We start from the raw sequence: 19,300 nt of genomic DNA, 5'->3' as shown, positions 1-19,300 counted from the left end.
GCATTACCCAGATTGTGTGTGGCAGTTTTGCAGGACTGCTTCCCAGTCCCTAATCTCCTTCTACCTTTGCTGTGCTCATTAGGCACCACAGGTACTCGTGTATCAAGAAAACATGCTCAGTATTAAGGATGGTATCATAAAGTAATAAGAAAATGAGCTTCTAATTGGTAAAAATAGAAAATTCCAAATGTTAGTGTTACTGATTTCAATTATGTCTTATATACCAAAACAAATCTGAATTAAAAAAAAGTGAAGGTTGTTTGTTAAGCATGCAGTTTTGTTCCATGTGACAGCTGTCTATCATCTTGCAACTACTTTAACAAAATATTGTTAATAAGTCTCTTTTTTTCAGATGATGTTTTGAAGAAATTTTGCTACCAGGCAGAATGCATACACTACGTTAACCATTTAATACAAGGGCATATATGTATTTTATATTTAATTATTTTCACAGCTGAAGTGTGCTACATTTCTACAGCTAGGTTTCACTGTGCTACAGAAAAGCTGGATTAACTAACAGGACTTCTAATTCTCATGAGGTCCTATTTTGCTCCTTCTACCTCAATATTGCAATCCCACCTAAGGGAATATAATGAAAGACATTTAGAAATACTGCTGTACTTCAGTGGAAGGCAGTGTTTGGAAGGTGTTGAGGGTTCCTTCTTTCACTCCTATGTCTTTAAAAGCCACAACAAAACAGAAAGGATTTTAGCTCAATTCCTGAATAGCCATAATCACTGCTTTTAATTTTGCTGAATGTTTATAAGAAAAACACAGAATACACAGATTCACCACATGCATGCTGGAAAGCAGTTTCCAACTGTATTACAAAACGTGGAGTTAACAAAGCTTTTACATGTAAGTACAGAGAATTACTGAAGAAAGCCTCCTTTTATATTAAAAACGTTAAGCCTTCTACACATTTCTATTGTACCCATCAAGTCTAACAATCTCTTTCACACAGGAAGACAACAAACTAAAAGTTGCTTCTTCCCTGGCTAAAGTAAATGTTTATATAACTGACAAATACAGATGCCTGTCATTTAGACAGGGAATCAAGCCTTTATTAAAGGTGGTTCTAAGCCAAATTGTAAGAGTAAGATATCAATTAAAATGTTTAATCATCATCAGGAATGTTGTTGCCCTACATGGGAGGTTGCAATTTACCTGTTACAATCCTGAATACAGTCACTGCAGTTCCCTTCTTTGAGGTAACACGCTGCTCTGTTTGAGTATAAGATACTTATATCACCTGGACTTTGTTCTGCTAAAAGAATATACAATTACAATCAAAAATCATTACTAAAATTACATTCAAGAATTAAAGACGTGTATACTCTGAGTAGCACTGCAGTGATGCAGTTTGCTGATGATGCAAAGCTGCCAGCAGCTCTTTTTCATCATGTCACCTAGAATATGGCATTATTTAAACACTTCAAATTTAAATACTGCAAACATCTCTGCCCTAAGAAAGTTAACAGATCATTTCACTCATTTTCCTATATTTTGTACTATGTGCACTGTTCTATACTATCCATCACAAAGAATTTACTGCACTGTAGCTCGTGCCAAAAATCAAGGGATATGCCACGTTAGTGCATTGGTAGTTCCTTTAAGTAATCTAAGCAACAATCCTAGATTTAAGGATAAAGGATCACACTCACCTAAACCCACGACATAGTCAATTGCTGCTGAGTATTTGAGCACAGCTTCTCCAAACTGTCCACTCTTAAACAATTCATTCCCTTCGCTTTTTAGTTTGGCTGCAGCAGGAGGAAGCAAAGCCCTGTGTCCATCAACAGCCAGCGACCCTGCTCCATGGGATCCGGAGGTCTTCTCACCTTCAGGGCTTTCACTCTTTGGACTGGGCTTTAAATAGCCATTAACTTCACCTTCATGGTCTGCTGAAGGTTTTTGTGCTTTTTTCGCTGAAGTGCCTTTTTTCGCTCCACTCTCAGTGCTTTCCTTCTGCTTCTGTGTGTCTCTGTCTTCTGCCTTAACGCCACCTCCTTTGCTAGGAAACTTCTTCTGTGTGTTGCCCATTTCAGCCTCCTCCGGAGCTGCCGCTGCTACTACTGGCACACCGATTTCTACAAGGAAGTTAATCAGCACAGTTAGAGCTTGCATCATCAGAAGAAACTATTGCCACTGCAAAAGAGGGGTGTACTTCCAAGGAGCACACAATACTTAAGGAATCTTCATTTTATAAGGATTGCCTTGCTGCAGAAAACACTTACAAGAACACAGAAGAATTCCTAGTTACCAACAGTCTGTAACTATTGCTGAGGACATGTTGTCGTGGCACCTTATTTCTCCTTGCCGGGCACCTTCTAATCCCCAAGTCTGTAGTGTCAGAATGGTACAGAATATACCTTGAAATTAACTCTTTGAATACTGAATATTAAAATACCAATACTTTGATTTTCTATAAACAAATCAAGATTGTGGCATGCCGAAACTGGAGCAGACAACTGACAAAATACACATTACACGCTTTAAAACCTTCCTCAAATAAAACTTAGAGGAAGAGGCACAAGAATTCATAAATCATTCTCACAAAAGGTTTCACATAAACATAAATGCAAAAGGCTTTTTATAAAGTTTAAGTCATTTAATTTTTGCTAACATTTATTACTAATTTGAGAAAAATGCCTATAAGTGTATCAGATATTAACATAAACAATTTCCATAGTTACCTGAACAGATTACCATTCAAGTGTTCAAAAGCAGATTTCAAAAGAAAACTACATTAAAGAGCACTGACTCTTGAAATTATCAGTCAGGTAAAAGCAGCACTGTAAACAAGCAGCTTTGTGGTTCACTGTTATTAATCAAGATGCAGGGTTTTCATCTTCTCTTAATTAGAGGTGCKCTGCTGCCGAGCAGAATTTCCTAAATTCCTTCATATATATGAGTGATGACTCCTACTGAGTCAAACTAAAATTTTGAAGTTGATGGAGAAAAAAAAAATCAATGAACTCCAGTTTGTTTCCAAATTACAATAAATAAACGCACAGTATTTACTGAAATCAACGTATGTAGGATCGAAAAGTATAAGATGTTTAAAACTTTTAGTGCCACATGCAGCAGAACTGCTAGAGCCTCCTTTTATGTGGACGTATGTGTCAAGAGTGTGATTCTCAAGAGCCAAAGAGATGAATTCTCAATCTCCTACAGAGCCCTGCCTTCCCCAGTCTCAYTCTTTGGAAATATCTGGGGTTTTTTTTAATAATTTCTTTCCAGCATTTTCTTTTTTTTACAGAGAGAATAATGGTAGGATACATATATATATATATATTCTACCCCAAAATTATTTTAATCACGGGATTGTGATTCCATGCAACTTAAAGCTGTTTATTTTTGAGACTTCCATCCATCCTATAGATTTGACAAAACCAAGTATGCCAAAAAGGTTCAAAGCTGTGAAATAGGAAAGAACATGATAAATGGCTAGATAAACAGATAATAAAGACAGCACTATTATAATAATCATTTTCTTAGGATACATGCTAGAATAGTTTTATTTTACATTCACCTAGAGAATGCTGTATATACCTTCCAGTAAGAAAAAAAAATTAAAAGTCACAGAAAAAAAACATGATTGGGCAAATTTCTTTGACAAAATTCTACAGAAAAAGACTCTGGCAGACCCAACTGCCAAAAACAAGGCAAAAGTAAGAAAAGCAGACAGTTATTTTTCTCTAACGTCTATTTTCAATACTGTTTATTTTAGCATCGTCTAATTTTGCAGATTGCTAGCTTGCAATACAGCCTAAAAGCCACAGAAGGTTGGGCTTCACTGTGCTGTGAAGCCTTCACTGTGGCTCTATGAATCAGTAGAGCTCTTTTCCAAAGACTATACAGAGCAGACAGYTCTAAAAATCAAAAACACCAATGAACAAGCACCCTGGCACAAGTGTTAGGGAATACAGAAAAAAAAGGGGTCTAATGGATAACRGGGTGGCCAGAGAACCTTCTACAAGGCCTCAGCAAGAACCCTTCTAACCATAACAAGAAAGGCCACTGTAAATTATTACTCAAGGATACAGTGGCAAAGGAAGTTTCCACTACAGTAAAATTCTCGTCAGAGAKATTACTAAGAATTAAGATTTGAGTAGATGTGAATAGCGTAAAGGCCAAGTGAGTGAAGAGAGAAGCTCAGGTGCAGGAGCACAGCCTGGAAGTGCTGAGCAAGAGCTCGGGCCTCCATCACCTCAGCACTTCAGCCGTGCTGGGGACACAACAGCAGGCACAACTGGTCTCTTAAGCAGCAAAATCTCCCACTCAAAATGCTTTGAATCAGAAGCTTCAAAATGCCAGAAGCTTCAAAATGTTCCATGGAAAGCCATGAAACATCAACATGCTCAGTCTATTTGTTTCTATTTCCTTCACAGAACATATTAGATTTATTCATTAATTGGACTTTGTTTCCAAATGCAATTTAAAATTCAGAGTAAACCAGGAAGACGTAAATGCCCCCTAAATCTCAAAATACTCATTTATTTTCCATGATCATATACATCATTCACCTTAGSTGCCAATTTTCCCTGTGTTTAAAATCCTAACCTGTCATCAACTGAATGGGAGTCTTCCTATGGATCTAAAAGGCAGTTAGTCATCTGCATGCTCTCAGCAAAAAGCAACCTCAAATTAACTCACATTTAAGGCTAGGAATGTGGTCCATTCTTTCTTCAAGGGTTTTACCTGAGGACACTTAGTATACACATATTGATTTTGAAAAAAAATACGTTTTTTAAAGTCTTGTGCAAACAGTGCATTATTAAAGCACACACTTTCTACTGGACAGTTTAAAGCTTCAAGTGGAAAATTCTGCTTACTGGAAACGCACAGTGCGTGGATCCACATTAAATGATAGGTCTAAAATCATAAAGGATGCAAGGAAATAAGTGATTTTTAGGAGCATTTGGATGAATTGTGTGAATAAAGCTTATAATATCAATATCAGATTTTTTTTTATCAGGTAAAAATTGATCAGAAAATGATATGACATTACTTTTATCTCCTCTTCTTCTTTCATTCTCTTCTGTACTCCCTTCATTTTCTTCATCACCTTCTGAACCTCCTATATCTTGAATTAGTATTCGTTTCCCTTTGCTTTTAGTCTCAGATACAGGCTTTAAATCTTCCAATTTCTGTTCAATCTCTAACAGATTTTTCTGCAATATGGAAACAAATAGCAATAGCATAAATCTTCTTTAAAAGAATATAAAATGTAAATAGACAGAAAGTATATATATAGAAAGAAAGTATATATATAGAAAGTATATATATATATAGACAGAAAGTATATTCTGTTAAATAGCCCACATAATATACTGACAAATTGACCAGCAAATAACTTCACAGAAAGAAGTAACAAGAAGCAAGCTGTAAAAACCTCAAAACGTGCTAGCAGTAGGACTCAAACAGAATTCATGTAACTCTAATGCTGAAGATGTCCAGGGGCATAAGAAAGTCAATTGCAAGGACTGGGTTCTAAATCACAAATCACCTTAAGAAAATACTGATTAAATGACACGAAACAATCTTGCCCTGTCTAGCTGAAATTATAGCAGTCTAAGTTCCCCATGCTGGCTTTGAATTTGTGAAGAAAACATCCTGCTTTCTTAGATCCCAAATGGGTAACCATCTTGTCTTAGGTCCAAAAAGTCTAGAATATATATTTTTTTTTATATAATTCTTCTTGTGATTTGTCTATCAAACTTCAGGTATACCAGGGTAGATATTTTTGAAAGAAATTGCCAGAGAATTTTCCTTAACCAAGTAAGTAACACCATGAGTTCATTAGCAGAGTTGTGGGCACCTAAACTACTTTAACAGAGAAAACTGCAGTGCACACCAGCCCTCAGGACTAAGCAGTGAAGAGCAGACTTGGTGGATCCCATTCAGGTACCTAATTTCCACCACAGGCACCTTGCCAAGTGGATCACTAGCACAGCTRGTGATATGTCACTGTGTCCTCCGAACTCAGGTTCAAGTCAAACAATATGAAGTGTACTCACTTCATTCTCCTACTCCATACAACCTTTCTCCTAGTCATATGAAAGTAATGTATTCTTACCTTAGCCATGGCATTTTCTGGTTCAACATATAATACTTTCCTCAGATCCTCTATAGCTGTCTGGTAATTCTGCAGATGATTGTGGACAGTGGCACGGCGCATCAGAGCTACAAAGGAAACAAAAAATGTATTATTTATATATACACTTGAAGCATAAAGATAACACCATACTATTTTTTCAATGTATAGGAAATATACGTGTAAAATGATTTCAAAATCCTGCAGTTACCTCATAATGAGGTGCTAATTGATCTTTTGATCTTTTTTAATAGCAGTAATTTGACGATACCTTCATTTGAGATAGTGATTGTGAATGATCTCATATTTTTCCAATTTTCCCACTCCTCTCTTGTAAGTATGGTTAGCTATAGCCAAGCACTTACCTTCGGAAAGGAGTAAATCAACACCCTTTACTGTTTTCATGTTGCTTTAAAGGTGATTAATGCTTCATTGTGATAGTATGGAAACAGTGCACTGTATAAATACAAGAGGGCTTGTAATCATCATATGAGAAGTAGGAGTTAGTTCCACGTTACTACATTAAAATAGCTCTTGCAGATCAACAGAACTGGTTACATAAAATTGCCCTGACCTCCAAATTACTGTGAAAATTAGTTTGAGGAACTAACCTGTTTCCTTCTTCATAATGAGAACTGATACAAAACTCAGTGAGGACAACAGGACATTTTTGAGTCCTTTTTTGTTTTGCATTTTTTTTCTAGAAATAAATTAATATGTGGGAAGACAAGTTTACATTACACTTTACCTTTTATGTTGCCAGGTTCCATATCTAGCACCTTCTCACAGTCCTGCAAAGCACTGTGCCAGTTCTGAAGTTTGATTTCTGCTTGAGCTTTGTTGTTATATGCAGCCACGGTGGGCAATACTGATATACTCCTGAAAAACAGTATTGAGCATGGTAGGCTCACATCTATAAAAGCTGAACGTAGAAACAGTTCACTATTACAAGTTGAAAACAGTATATAACAATATTCCTACTGATACTAATTAATGATCAGGGTTAGAGATTCCTTCCTGCAGGAACAGTGGCATTCACTRACCAACAAGATTTACTGTCTTAGGAGGGGCTTGTGGGGCCTTCAGTCAGGGATGGAGAGAAGCTGTCATGGCTTAGCCAGACCTTGAACTATTAATTCTTGCTGCCCACCCATGTAGGCTCTAATGATACTGCCAAACAAAGACCTGTGAGTAGCAAGAGTGAGTACGGAGCTCTGGAGAGCTGCCTGGTGAAATGTAGAGGCTCAGGAGGGCTTCTCCTTGTGTTGCTTGTAAAACTGAAAGGCTGAGGATGAACCTCCGGGTCAGTGCCTGGCTGTGGAGCTGATATTGTAAGCAGAGCTTTGGCTTCTATGACAGAACAGTTTTTGATGCATGAGGATGGCTGGGATCCAACYGACAAGGTGGGACAGGAGCATCTTTGACAACACACTTGCTAACTTAGCAAGGAGGCCTTTCAGCTAGGTTCAGTGGGATGGGTAGTCGGAACCTAAAGAGCAGGGRGACAATTAGGAAGTGCACAGGAGATGACATCAGAATCACAGAATTCATGAATGAATTCTAATTCATTATTCTAATTCTTCTAATGAAGAATTCTAGAATTCTAGAATTCTTTATTACTGAAGAGACACGCCACTTCCTCTGTGAAAGCAAACATGAGTGGAGGACCATCTTGTGTGCTTGTACACAAATCTACAAAGCATGGGAAATAAAACAAAAAAAAGAAAAGAAATATGTGTGCAGTTACCAAGCTATGATCTCAGTAGGATTACAGGGACATGGTGGTATAGCTTGCTTGATTGCAGTGCTGTGATGGGTACATACAAGCTCCTTAGGAAGGACAGGCTAGGAGGGTGAGAAGGCTGAGTTCCAGTCAAGGGGGTGACTGTAGTGTGTGCAGRTTTTTCTTGGAACACATGACAAACCCATCAAGAGCTGATGGACAAGCTTAAAAGGACAGGCCAATGTGCTGACATCACAGAAAGTGGCTGTTTCAGACTGGTGAGGAACAGCAAGCAGGTGAAGTTTTCTTCAGATTGGGGAAGGCCTCACAAYTGCAGACCCTGGATATTATGGGAAACCTAAACCACCCCAGTAACTGCTGAAAGGGCAAATTCACAATGCACAAGAATCACAGAATCACAGAATATTCAAGGTTGGAAGGGACCTCTAGAGATCATCTAGTCCAACCTTCCTGCTCAAGCAGGCACACCTAGAGCATGTGGCACAGGGTGGCATCCAGGYGGGTTTGGAGACCTCCAGAGAAGGAGACTCCAAAACCTCCCTGGGCAGCCTGTTCCACTGCTCTGTCACCCTCACAGTGAAGAAGTTCCTCCTCACCTGGAGAAAGAAATTTGGAGTGTACTGAAGAAAATTTCTTGGCATGTGATCAGCAAGTTGACTAGGGAGATGCTCTACTGGAGTTGGTACTCACAAACAAGAACTGGCTGAGAATGTGAAAATTAATGGAGCTGCCCAAGTAGCCTTGGACTGCAAAAAACATGAGAATGACAATCCTGTACTTCAGAAAACAGGATTTTGGCTTTTTCAGGAATCTGTTTGGCAGGATTGCAAGGAGCTTCTCTAAAGGGCAATGGGGTCCAGGAGAGCTGGTTGATCTTCAAGAACAGCATCTTCCAAGCACAAGAATGTTCCTTCCAAGGTGTAGGAGATGGAGGAAACATAGCAGATGGGATTAAAAGGGAACTCTTGCCTGAGCTCAAACACAAAAAAAGAAATACACAACAGATGAGAGTGGGATAGGCTAYGCAGGAGGAATACAGAGGCACAGCCTACACATTAGTAACAGAATTAAGAAAGTAAAACCTGGAATTGAAATCAGCGGGGAAGCGAGGGGCAACAAGAAGGTTTTGTTTGTTTGTTYGTTTAAGTAAATCAGCAGCACAATAAAGATTAAGGAAACTTGAAGCTCACTGTTCAAYGGGGCAATGGACTTAGTGACAAAAGACATGAAAAAGTCTTAGGTACTCAATCTTTGCCTCACTTCCTATTTGTAATGTTTGCATAATGATTTTTTTTCTAAACAGTATGTTTTATTAAAATAATTTTACTTATTAATAACAGATAATCTGATCAATGAATTATTTTTTTCAGTAAAGCTGTCACTAATTTAATTTCTAATTTTTAATTTTTTTATCCTTTTATTTTTATCAACTTGTAAGTAAAGTAGTCTTCTGTAATGTTCACATGTAACAGTCACTAAAATAGAGGCACACAGTAGYATTTACTGACCGACAGTAATATGTCACTGCTTCCATATAATCCCCAATAGCAAAGGCTTCATTGCCCTTCTCCTTTTCACGAGTAGCAATAAAGATCTTTTCTTTCTTTGTCATGCCTAGAGAAGAATATTCATACATAATAGTTAACAACTTGCATAGACACTATCAAAACATTTTCAGCTGAAATACATTGAATATCATTTTCTGTATATTATTTTTAAAAATGGAAAGAATATAGCTTATTAAAACACTAGCTTCTGTTTTATTTTCTATAATATAAACCTAAATGATTGTGATCCACATATAATTTAGCATACAAGATGGAACCTATATATAAAGAAATATAAAATAAAATATCTCAACTGATTTTTAATAGCAAGACTATATTGTTAAATATGGCTTTATTTTCAGTGGATTTGTAAGTATTTTATCACCTCCAGAGTCTCAAAACTAAAACCTACACTTTTTCCTCTGGAATGTGCTTCTTCAGTTTATGGGCACAAGCAACTAAACAGTATTACATCTGAAGAAAAGAAAAAAAATATATACTTCTAAGCCATTACCTGTTGTATCTATTTTATTTTCAATTACAGGTAAACTTGGTCTAGTAAAGAATCTTGCTTTGGAGGTACTCTCTTCACAGCCGTCATCAATTTTAGAGCACTCCTTTTCCACATCAAACCTTGTATTTAAAAAATTAAAAAATACAAGAATGCTTCATTGCACAACTCCTCTGCTAAGTGAAAGGCATAAATATTTTAAAATTATAATACCAAAAAAATGGAGATAAAGATCAACTGTGTTCAGTTATCCACGACCAGTTAAGATATAAGACTTAACTTTTTTTTCTTTCTTTCTTTCTTTTTTTTTCTTTTTTTTTTTTTTTTTTTCTTCTTATAGATGTATACTCCTCCCCATCCACCTTTCTGGTTAAGAAAGCAAACAAATAAATACCTTGTCATAAATACCCTCTGTGAGGGTGTGAGAAAGATTTCTGAACAGCATCTCAGACACTTCCCAGCCCTACTCTGAAGTGACTTTTGAAAAAGCTGTTTAGGATTTTTTTTTTTTTTTTAATAAATATTGTTGCTGTAGTCCTAGAAAATAAATATAATAATAACCAGCTCCTAGATGAGCAAATAACTGTAGAGTTATCAGCATGCCAAGGTACTTAAAGATCGAGCACATACATAACACTGTAAGCAAAATATAACTTTAAATGATATGGAGGGAAAAGAGATGAAAATTTATTGTTGTAGGTTTTTTTTATATAACAGATTTCATTAATCTACATTTAAACAGAAAGGTCACAATTTCTATGACACATACACTTGGAACTGATATGCACTGCAAACTGATGCACACAACTGTCTGCAAAAACAGTGTCTTATGTAGAAAGGGCTTTTGTAGTTTTTTGGCAAGATACTGAAAGAGTTTTATCCTTCAAACTCCACAGTTTCCGGATGCAGCTCCCCGGCTGCAGCACTGGAAACCTGTGCATCATTGCTCTGGTTGTACAGCATCATATTCCAGATTCAAAGAGCTGCAGAGAAGYTGCTGCTGCTGCTGTGCACAACAGAGCAGTAGGTGCATCCTACTGCACAAGCTGAGGGAACAGACCTGTCACGTAACTGGGGTGACAGTGTCGCATAATAAAATGCCTGTGCAGCAGGGCTTCACCCGCCCTAGCAGCCAGGCCCTGTCTGCAACCTGCCTGTGTGTAACTGCACTGAGCAGACTAAGGCACCTGCCTCAAGCTGTTGTTCTAGTTGGTGGGACCTACTGCAAAAATATGGATTCAGCAACTTTCTTTGTGATTTGGCATTGTGGCTTTAGATACGCAGAAGATAAAAATTTATGAACATGTGTTAAATAAACTTAGAATTTTTTTCAAAAAGCTGCTGAAGTAAGCTACTTTGAGTTGAGTTTCTATGTACCTCCCTAGATTTTGTATTTTAGAGGTAGAAAATCTGAAAAAGAATTACTAAAAAGGTATAGACTAAATTGTTTTCATTTATTAGTTTTTCATAATAACCATTCTGTTAAAATGCCAATGATATAACGTGGCGCCAAGTTTCACTGAAGTGCTGTAATTCTCTGAAAACATTGACCTTAATATTATGTTTCTGTGAAATACTTTTAAAAGTCTAACAACTCTGTTATCATTACTTAAGTAAATAAGAGTTAAAAAAAGTATAAATATAAATGATTTAACATACTTGTCCCATTCACTGTAATCCCGTGGTATATTTTTCTTGTTTCTTTTTTTGTCTTGCAAGTTTTTGTTCTGAAAGAGAAACAGCAGGTCTGTGAGCCAATTTTTAAAAGTGGAAATTCACAGCCTATTTGTTTGTTCCTGCAGTACATATCACCTGCAGCTAACACTGTTTATGACTAATCTCAATGTAATCCTGTCGAGTTCACTCATCTTGCTTTAAAGAAAATCTTCCATGCATTTGAGATACTGTATTCAGAGGAAATCTTCAGTCTTTCACTTTCTCTTCACTGCTCTGTTAAATGTTGCACAAGTTTTAGATAAAATCTTGGATAGGAGACAGCTCTTCCTCAGTAATACCTTGTGTTGCCATTTTCCAAACCAGCCCTTTCAGTATAGCAGAGAAGACCTCTAATTATTCTTGGGAAATCCCAACAGTGTTGACATAGAGATTGAACCACTAGCCTCATTCTCAGCCTGCCATTGCCAAGAGAATGGAATACAGAGGATCTGACAGCCCCAAAGCCCTCTGAACAAACGCAACATAAAAGTTTGGTTTGATTTCAGAATAGTTCCTGTACTTCCTTTGACTAGTTCACCCTCCCATCAAACTAAGCCTTAAAATGATTTATGTTCGTTCTATCTTCTAGGCATGATTCATCATTATGAAATGCCTTACTCCAAATTTATTCTTCGAGCTTCCTGCAACAATCAGTCCCAGTAACTGACTTAACTAAGTAGCATCTCAACTCACATCCTATGCTAATGGAGCCTACATCCATTGCTGGGACCTTTGCCATCTTTTGTACCTCTGTACCTGTCATAAGACTTTGCCTTTCACAGAGTGGTTGAGGTCGGAAGGGACCTCCAGAGATCATCTAGTCCAACCCCCCTGCTGAAGTTGTGTGAAGTTTGAGGCTTCTCGTGACAGACTTTGGAAGGTGCATCACCTCATCCCTGAATTCCCAGGTGTGGTTTTGGTAGCCCAGCAATAGCTGGTTTGTTAGTGCACACTATATGTAAGGAAGAGAACGCCTAACTGAGTGAAGAACACTTCTCGGCTTCTCGGTTCTCCAAGCAATGTTAGTGGCCAAATTTTGTGTGTGTAAAGTGAGTCGTTCACAGATATGGTTCTCAGAACTAAGTAGGATGGGGAGTAAAGGGATCTCTTTGCAGAATCCCAGAATGGTTGAGGTTGGAAGGGACCTCTAGAGATCATCTAGTCCAACCCCCTGCTCCAGCAGGGACACCCAGAGCACGGGACACAGGGCGGCATCCAGGCGGGTTTGGAGACCTCCAGAGAAGGAGACTCCACAGCCTCCCTGGGCAGCCTGTGCCAGGGCTCTGTCACCCTCACAGGAAAGTTCTTCCTCACATGGAGGAAATTTTGAGTTGTCCCTCCCTGCTGTTGACTCTAAAGGATAGTTAACAACAAGGTGTGGTCCCCAGGAGGCCCTCCCCAGTGACACAGCCAGCTCAGAAACTGCCTCCYGCTCCCTCCTGCCCTTCCGCCCTGCTCCTTCCCTGCAATCCATCCCTCATGGAGTTAGACCCATGTAGCTGTTCGGGGGGGTTACAGGCTGACACTCATCTGTGTTTGAACAACTTGCTACAGTTTACAGTGCAGTCCCTAAATGTTTATACAAGTGCCTGTGATAAAGTGGACCAAGACGAACCCAAACAAACCACAACCTCTTAAACCAGTTTAATAAGTGCTGATACTGTATCAAGGAAATATTTCCCCAGACCAATTTACGTCATGTAAATGGACCCTSCTGGTAGAGCTTCAGGCCACCTGAATAAACTTTTGGAGTATGTGACTTAGAATAAATACACTCTTAATGTTCTTGATCTTTCAAGAAGGTTGATAAAAGTACAAATACATTTAGGGATTAATACATATTTGGAGGTGGTGACTCCTAAATAGSGCTCCCCCGAATATGACTTTTATTTATGTATTTTTATGTATATTTGTACTCACATATTTATTTTGGAAACAGATTTCTGTTACTTAAATAAAAAGGCAGATAGTGATGACAAAAAATGGTGAAACTCTCAGAAGAAAAGTCATAAGGTATTTTCATTAATGCAACTGTAGCATAGGGAGAGAAYTTTGAGCTTGTCCTTTGAGGAACGTGACAGAAGTCTAGACCCCAAAATACACAAATCGTTACACAATTCCAGGTTTCACACTCTTGGGACCACAGCAACCAAGCTGCAGAGTCAGGAATCTCACAATCACTAATACTGCATCTCGTCTGACTTCCACAAAAAGCATGTTTTCATCCTCTGYCTTGCTTTTCTCTGGTACTTTGCATTACAAGCAAAGAATTAAAAAAAGCCTCTGCTCTTGTCATTTCTCCCTGGAATGCAGTACATACAGACCTCACAGAGAATCTTTCCCRTAACTGGACGTCAGTAAGAAGAACCAACCATACAGAAACATAAGCTATCGGCACTAAATTTAAACTATAACTATATTTAGTATCAGCAGGAGTATCTGCTTACAGACAAAAGAGATGCCTTCGCCTCTCCAACTTGAACCTGCTGCTGTAATACACTGATTTAGGGACAGGTCCCTAAGGGTTTTCAGGATTGATTTCACACAAGATAACTGGAATCTTTAAGCATCAAATAAAGTATGCAGAGCCTCCAATAAAGTAACATAGATTAAGTGGAGGGATTGTGTGTTTCTAACAGAAACGACAAATTTATCAYACCAACTTTATTTTTGATATCATGGTGTGAAACTATGTGATCCCTGTCTAAAAAGGGAATTACAGTCCTAAATGATTAGTAATACATGTTTAAAAACTATCAATTTACACACAGTTTATCAGCAAGAAAGAAAAATGAATATCAATTTAAGTGCATTAATCTCATTTTTTTGAGATTGATATTCCAGTTGATTTACAGGTTTATAATAAAAAAASAAACCAAAACAAACAAAAAAATCCCATTTACTCAGTAGTGATATAATTGCACTACTATATAAAAACTGGAAATCTAAAACTCAATTTCAGGTCTCCATTCCCTCTTTCAAGGTAAAATTATTTCTGAGGCAGTCTGCTTGCACAAAAGGAAAAGAGGTTACGCACAGAGCTATAGCTGGGTTTCGTTGTTAGAAAAATGATGTTACTACCTAAATATCCAATGGAGAATAAAAATAAAAATGATTAAAAGTTGAACTCAAGGCTGTTGTAGGATTTAAATCAGGAGCAAAACAAAATAAAATTCTAAATGACATTTTGTCTTTGAATGAAGATCACATTCTCTTCAGGAGGGAAAAAAGTATATCCTAGACTTTATGCCTCTTTACATCAATTTATGCTGATATTCAATCTCAGGCTTACCTGACTTTACATAATATTTTATTTAACAAGTTCCGTCTGTCTAAGGAACACTCATGTACAACATAAGTGTCAGGAGCAATTATGCTACTGTCACAAAAACAATAGTCAGGATGAACTTACACTGCAAACTCTAAACTAGGACATACTAATGAAAACAAAGTGAATGTCAATAATAAGCACCTATAAAGCATTACACTGGAATTTCCAGCCTCCTGGTATCCCAAATAATGGAGAGTGCAGAGTCACCCCAGAATCTTAGTCTGGTGTCTAAATATTAGCTGACAGCAAGACGTAGTTACTGACAATGCAGCATCCAGGCATTTACTAACACTTGAATACTAACAACAAATCAAGATGATTTGTTAAATTAACAATAAATAAAGAAGATCATGACCCTCATAAAGTTCTTTTCATAACTTTTTGAATTTTTATGTGCCACAACAAAAAGGAAAAATCTTTTAGTGAACTCACCATAACAATTCCCCCAAAAAAGGTGGAAATCATATTGAAGTCATCATGATAAGATCTGACAACTCAAAAAATCCCATTCTCACACTTGCTTTTGCGTAAATGTCTCCTGTAGCACTATATTTTTTGGGGGCAGGTAAATAAAATGAGGTGGAAAAAAAAAAGGAGAGGAAAATAATACCTGGAGGAAATTTAAATGTTTAGATCCAAATATTTGTTTTAAGTTGTTTAAATATGCTTTACAGCTAAACTAGGAGTTTGGTTGTTCTCTAAGACTAAAAGTGGAAATACCAAAGCAAGGTATTAAATAAGGGCACTCAAAGGCTACATTTACACTAGTTCAGCCAAACATAAAGGGGCTATGGACTGAAAGATAYATTGGTGCAGAGAATCCAGCATCCATCTTCCATGTATCTGGGGGGATTCATTAGGGGATAGCTTTTCTCATCTCACAAAACAAATGCCTACTGGAAGCTGGAGAAATTCCGAGTATAGTTTCATCCAAAAGGAATCTAGATTATATGCTTTAAGACCATTCTGAAATGTGAATCAAAGGACATAAAGGGACATTTAAGGAGGTTTGCTTCAGAAATTAAATCCTGATTAAAATTAAAACATTATTACATTAATAGTAAACATTAATATTAGCATGTGGCTCGTAATAGCAAAGAGGCGCTTTTGTTTGAGCATTCACCTCTCACAAGGGAATTTCCAGGGGGTGTTTTGGTTTTGTTTTTTTTCTGATTATCAAGCTCATAAGAACAACCTCGAAGAGTCCAAATTCCTACAAACAGAAATTTCTGTTTCCAGAAAAAACTGTGATTAGTGTACATCTGTAAAAGCACAGCTTTAGAAAACTGATTTAGATACCTGATTATCAGGAAGACAGCTGCTAGAACAACGAATAGCAGGCAAGTTGTCTTCTCTTTCACGCAGTGTATCTGTTTCAAGAAACTGGGATTTATCATCATCTTCATTCATTTCCGTCACCCAGCTCTGAAAGGAAACAACATATCTGGATCCTGAAGTAGTAAAACAGACAATCTGCAGAATCTGCAATGACCTTAACAACTATCTCCGTAATGCACTGCTCTTAATGTAGGGGGAAAAAAATCATTAATTAAGATTAAGGAAACCTTAAACACAAGTTCCTGACTGTAAACTAAGAGTTGTTTCTTTCAATCCATCTGCTGATTCAAGGAGCAGTAAAGATGAACTCAGTAGTTGTAAGAGCTCCTTCCTTTACTGGTACAAGCATTGTGGGGTTTTATAGACAAAATAAAAAGGAAGAAATATTATAAAGTAGGCACAGAAGTAKAAGTGCCTTTAGTCATTCACAAGAGCTTGGAGAATCTTCTTCAAGACAGGAGAAATAAATTTCTCTGACAGAAATAGCAAAATTAGAACATTGGTTCTTATGACGTATCTTAAAAACATAAAGAAACATAAACCTTCTCAAGTTATGCTGCTTTTCCTACTGTAAAAAATGCATTTCCTAAAAGTAGTTTATAAATGCTTTTTTTTAATTAAAAATTTAATTTGATTTTTTTTTTTGAATTATATATAAGCTTGATTCAGTGGAATCGTTTAAAAAGGTAAAAGAATAAAAATAGATAATCAGACTCCTCTGACCACTTCTAGCAAATGCACCACGGTATGTAAGACTAATGGTGAAAATGCTGTAGCACTAGCAAATAACCACATACTGCTTATGCTTAAGAAGCTCAGTCTTCAACAGTCATCTGAGATTGGTATGTCAGAGTAATTACAACTCTCRTCACTAAAAATAGTAAATTAGAATTATACCATACCATTAGTTCACCATTAATTGCTTCCCATTCTTCAGCTGTAAAATCAGAAGCTGTGGCTGCAGGCTTATCTTTTCTGAGAGCTCTGCTCCCTGGGTGCAAATGCTCAATACGCTTTTCACAAAATACTGTAAGGTCAGGATAATATCCCTCCTCACCAGACCTTTAAAATAAATTTAACAGTTATGAAAAAAAAAAAAAAGAACTTTGCTGCATTTCCTACAAATCTCAATATTTCTAAGTGTACTACAGTGACTGCAGAAGACTTCCCCATAACTAACTTCATCTACATCTAATGCATTTTGATAAGAAATTCATAGTGAGTCTGAGTTAATTTTTAAAGGATATGCATATCCTTTAAAAACTATCATTGCAATGCTAATTAAAAAATGCTCTTGTCATTTGCAGAAGAAGCTAAATAAACATGCCATCCAAAATCACAAAAACCTTCAGGCAAGGTAGTTTCAGGACAGAACCAAGATCCAGTGGCAGTATTTAAGRAAAAGGTGGCACTGAATCACTTCAACCTGTTTGGTTGGTTAAAACAGGAACTCGATTTCTAATGCTATCATTTGAACACTTAATGTAATTACTTGAACCTTGACTTCTAATTGTTAAATACATAAGTGACAAAGAGGCTCAAAGTAACTAGAATATTTAAGCTGAAGTTTCCAAAGTTAAAAATATGAAGTTTACCTTAATATGCTGAGGATTTTTTCCAGGTGTTTAACATCCGTGCATTTTTCAATGAATTTGTAATCCAGATGACCAATTGGTATTCGATATTTCTTAGTTGTTCCTTGATCGAACAAAGATGGTACTGAGTCATCACTCATAACTAAATATTAAAAGAAAAATTTAATGATTCTCTGGCACTCAATTGTATTTTCAATCAATGTTAATGTAAAGAGTAGACCTGCCTATGCTTCTAAATAATATTTCCTTATGCAAGCAGACCTATTGACACAAAAGAGATTTTCAAATTGAAGCCTTGATTTCACGCTTCTCTTTTAGCAGAACTCTACTGACCATAAACATCCATATGTTTATGAATACATGAGAGAGATGTTTTAGAAAAAGTATACATACAGCTTTACTATTTCTGTGAGGCAGAACTAGTCAGCTAGTCAGAATTGCTTCTAAAGAAAAACATTCATGCTTACATCTGCATTTCCTATTTTTTTATTACACACAATGTGGTAACACTGAAAATATCTGCAGAAAAATTGATTCCTACTTTTAGTTCTCAGATAGGAAGATTTAACTTTCTGATAAAATTCAAGATGTCCTTCCCCAGTTAACTGCAAAATATCCAATGACATTTCTCTGATCAAAACTCACAAGCAGAACCTTGTCAGCATCTTCCCCTGACCTTGAAGGCCTCTTCACTATGATCGTTCATGTTTTGCYTTAAATCTCATTTTTCTTTTGCTTCTCTGCTTTTCTATGCTAGTGATCAACTTACTGCATACATCCAACTGTCCTTCTCATCTCTTCTGGATCAGCATACTTCTCTGTTTTTCTTTCAAGACTGGAGGGAGCTTTTCTTCTCATACTCTACCTATTCCTCTGAAAGGGCAGTCCCCCAAGATTAAACTGAATTACCTTTATTGTCTTAGTGCTTTACCTTTTTACTTTTATGTGTCTCCTCCTGTCAAAGTCACCTCTAGGACACTTTCTTAGTGATCTTCAGCTCACAGAGAGCTCTTGTTGTTTTCAGTCTCCTCAGGGACTTCCTCAGCCTTTGGTAACCCTGGGTACAAATGCCACTATCTTGTTTATAGCTCAAAATAGTAGACAGAAATCAATGAACATGAAAACACAACAAAACTGAAACATCAGTATAAATGGAGATAAAGGGTGCAGAAACTTCTTTTTTCCTCCAGAGTTGAGATGTTAAACCAACCCACCTTGCTGCTTGATAAACTTCATCTTCTCTGTAGCCAAAATAAATGCTGTGCTCATCTTTCCTCACAATTTTCTGGGATTCTGATATCTGAACTTACCTGCATCTTCTCCCYAAGTCCACAACTTGGGACAAGTAAGGTGTTCTAAGCGTACTCTCCGTCATCCTTGGTACTTATTTTAATACTTATGTTTATTTGTGTTGTTTT

At 37.0% G+C, this 19,300-nt stretch overlaps 1 protein-coding gene across 1 annotated transcript in view; it reads right to left on the bottom strand.

Annotated features, from left to right (window-relative positions):
- The window catches only part of SPAG1 (sperm associated antigen 1), a 31,697-nt gene extending 12,750 nt beyond the window's left edge, over positions 1 to 18,947 (bottom strand). Inside the window, exons 1-12 of the mRNA XM_026050053.1 lie at positions 18,814 to 18,947; positions 17,883 to 18,024; positions 17,190 to 17,349; positions 16,249 to 16,374; positions 11,562 to 11,629; positions 9,906 to 10,024; positions 9,353 to 9,458; positions 6,849 to 6,979; positions 6,083 to 6,189; positions 5,015 to 5,177; positions 1,665 to 2,090; positions 1,168 to 1,267 (exon numbers count right to left, since the gene is read on the bottom strand). Coding sequence (XP_025905838.1) covers positions 1,168 to 1,267; positions 1,665 to 2,090; positions 5,015 to 5,177; positions 6,083 to 6,189; positions 6,849 to 6,979; positions 9,353 to 9,458; positions 9,906 to 10,024; positions 11,562 to 11,629; positions 16,249 to 16,374; positions 17,190 to 17,349; positions 17,883 to 18,022 — 1,646 coding nt within the window. The 5' untranslated portion in view covers positions 18,023 to 18,024; positions 18,814 to 18,947. The remainder of the gene's footprint in view (positions 1 to 1,167; positions 1,268 to 1,664; positions 2,091 to 5,014; positions 5,178 to 6,082; positions 6,190 to 6,848; positions 6,980 to 9,352; positions 9,459 to 9,905; positions 10,025 to 11,561; positions 11,630 to 16,248; positions 16,375 to 17,189; positions 17,350 to 17,882; positions 18,025 to 18,813) is intronic.
- Positions 18,948 to 19,300: the final 353 nt, after the last annotated feature.

This window comes from Nothoprocta perdicaria, unplaced genomic scaffold (assembly GCF_003342845.1).
Source record: "Nothoprocta perdicaria isolate Ctin4 unplaced genomic scaffold, notPer1 scaffold_64, whole genome shotgun sequence".
Taxonomy (NCBI): Eukaryota; Metazoa; Chordata; class Aves; order Tinamiformes; family Tinamidae; genus Nothoprocta; species Nothoprocta perdicaria.
The sequence above is the reverse complement of the archived record's forward strand: the minus strand, read 5'-3'. Positions and strand labels throughout refer to the sequence as shown.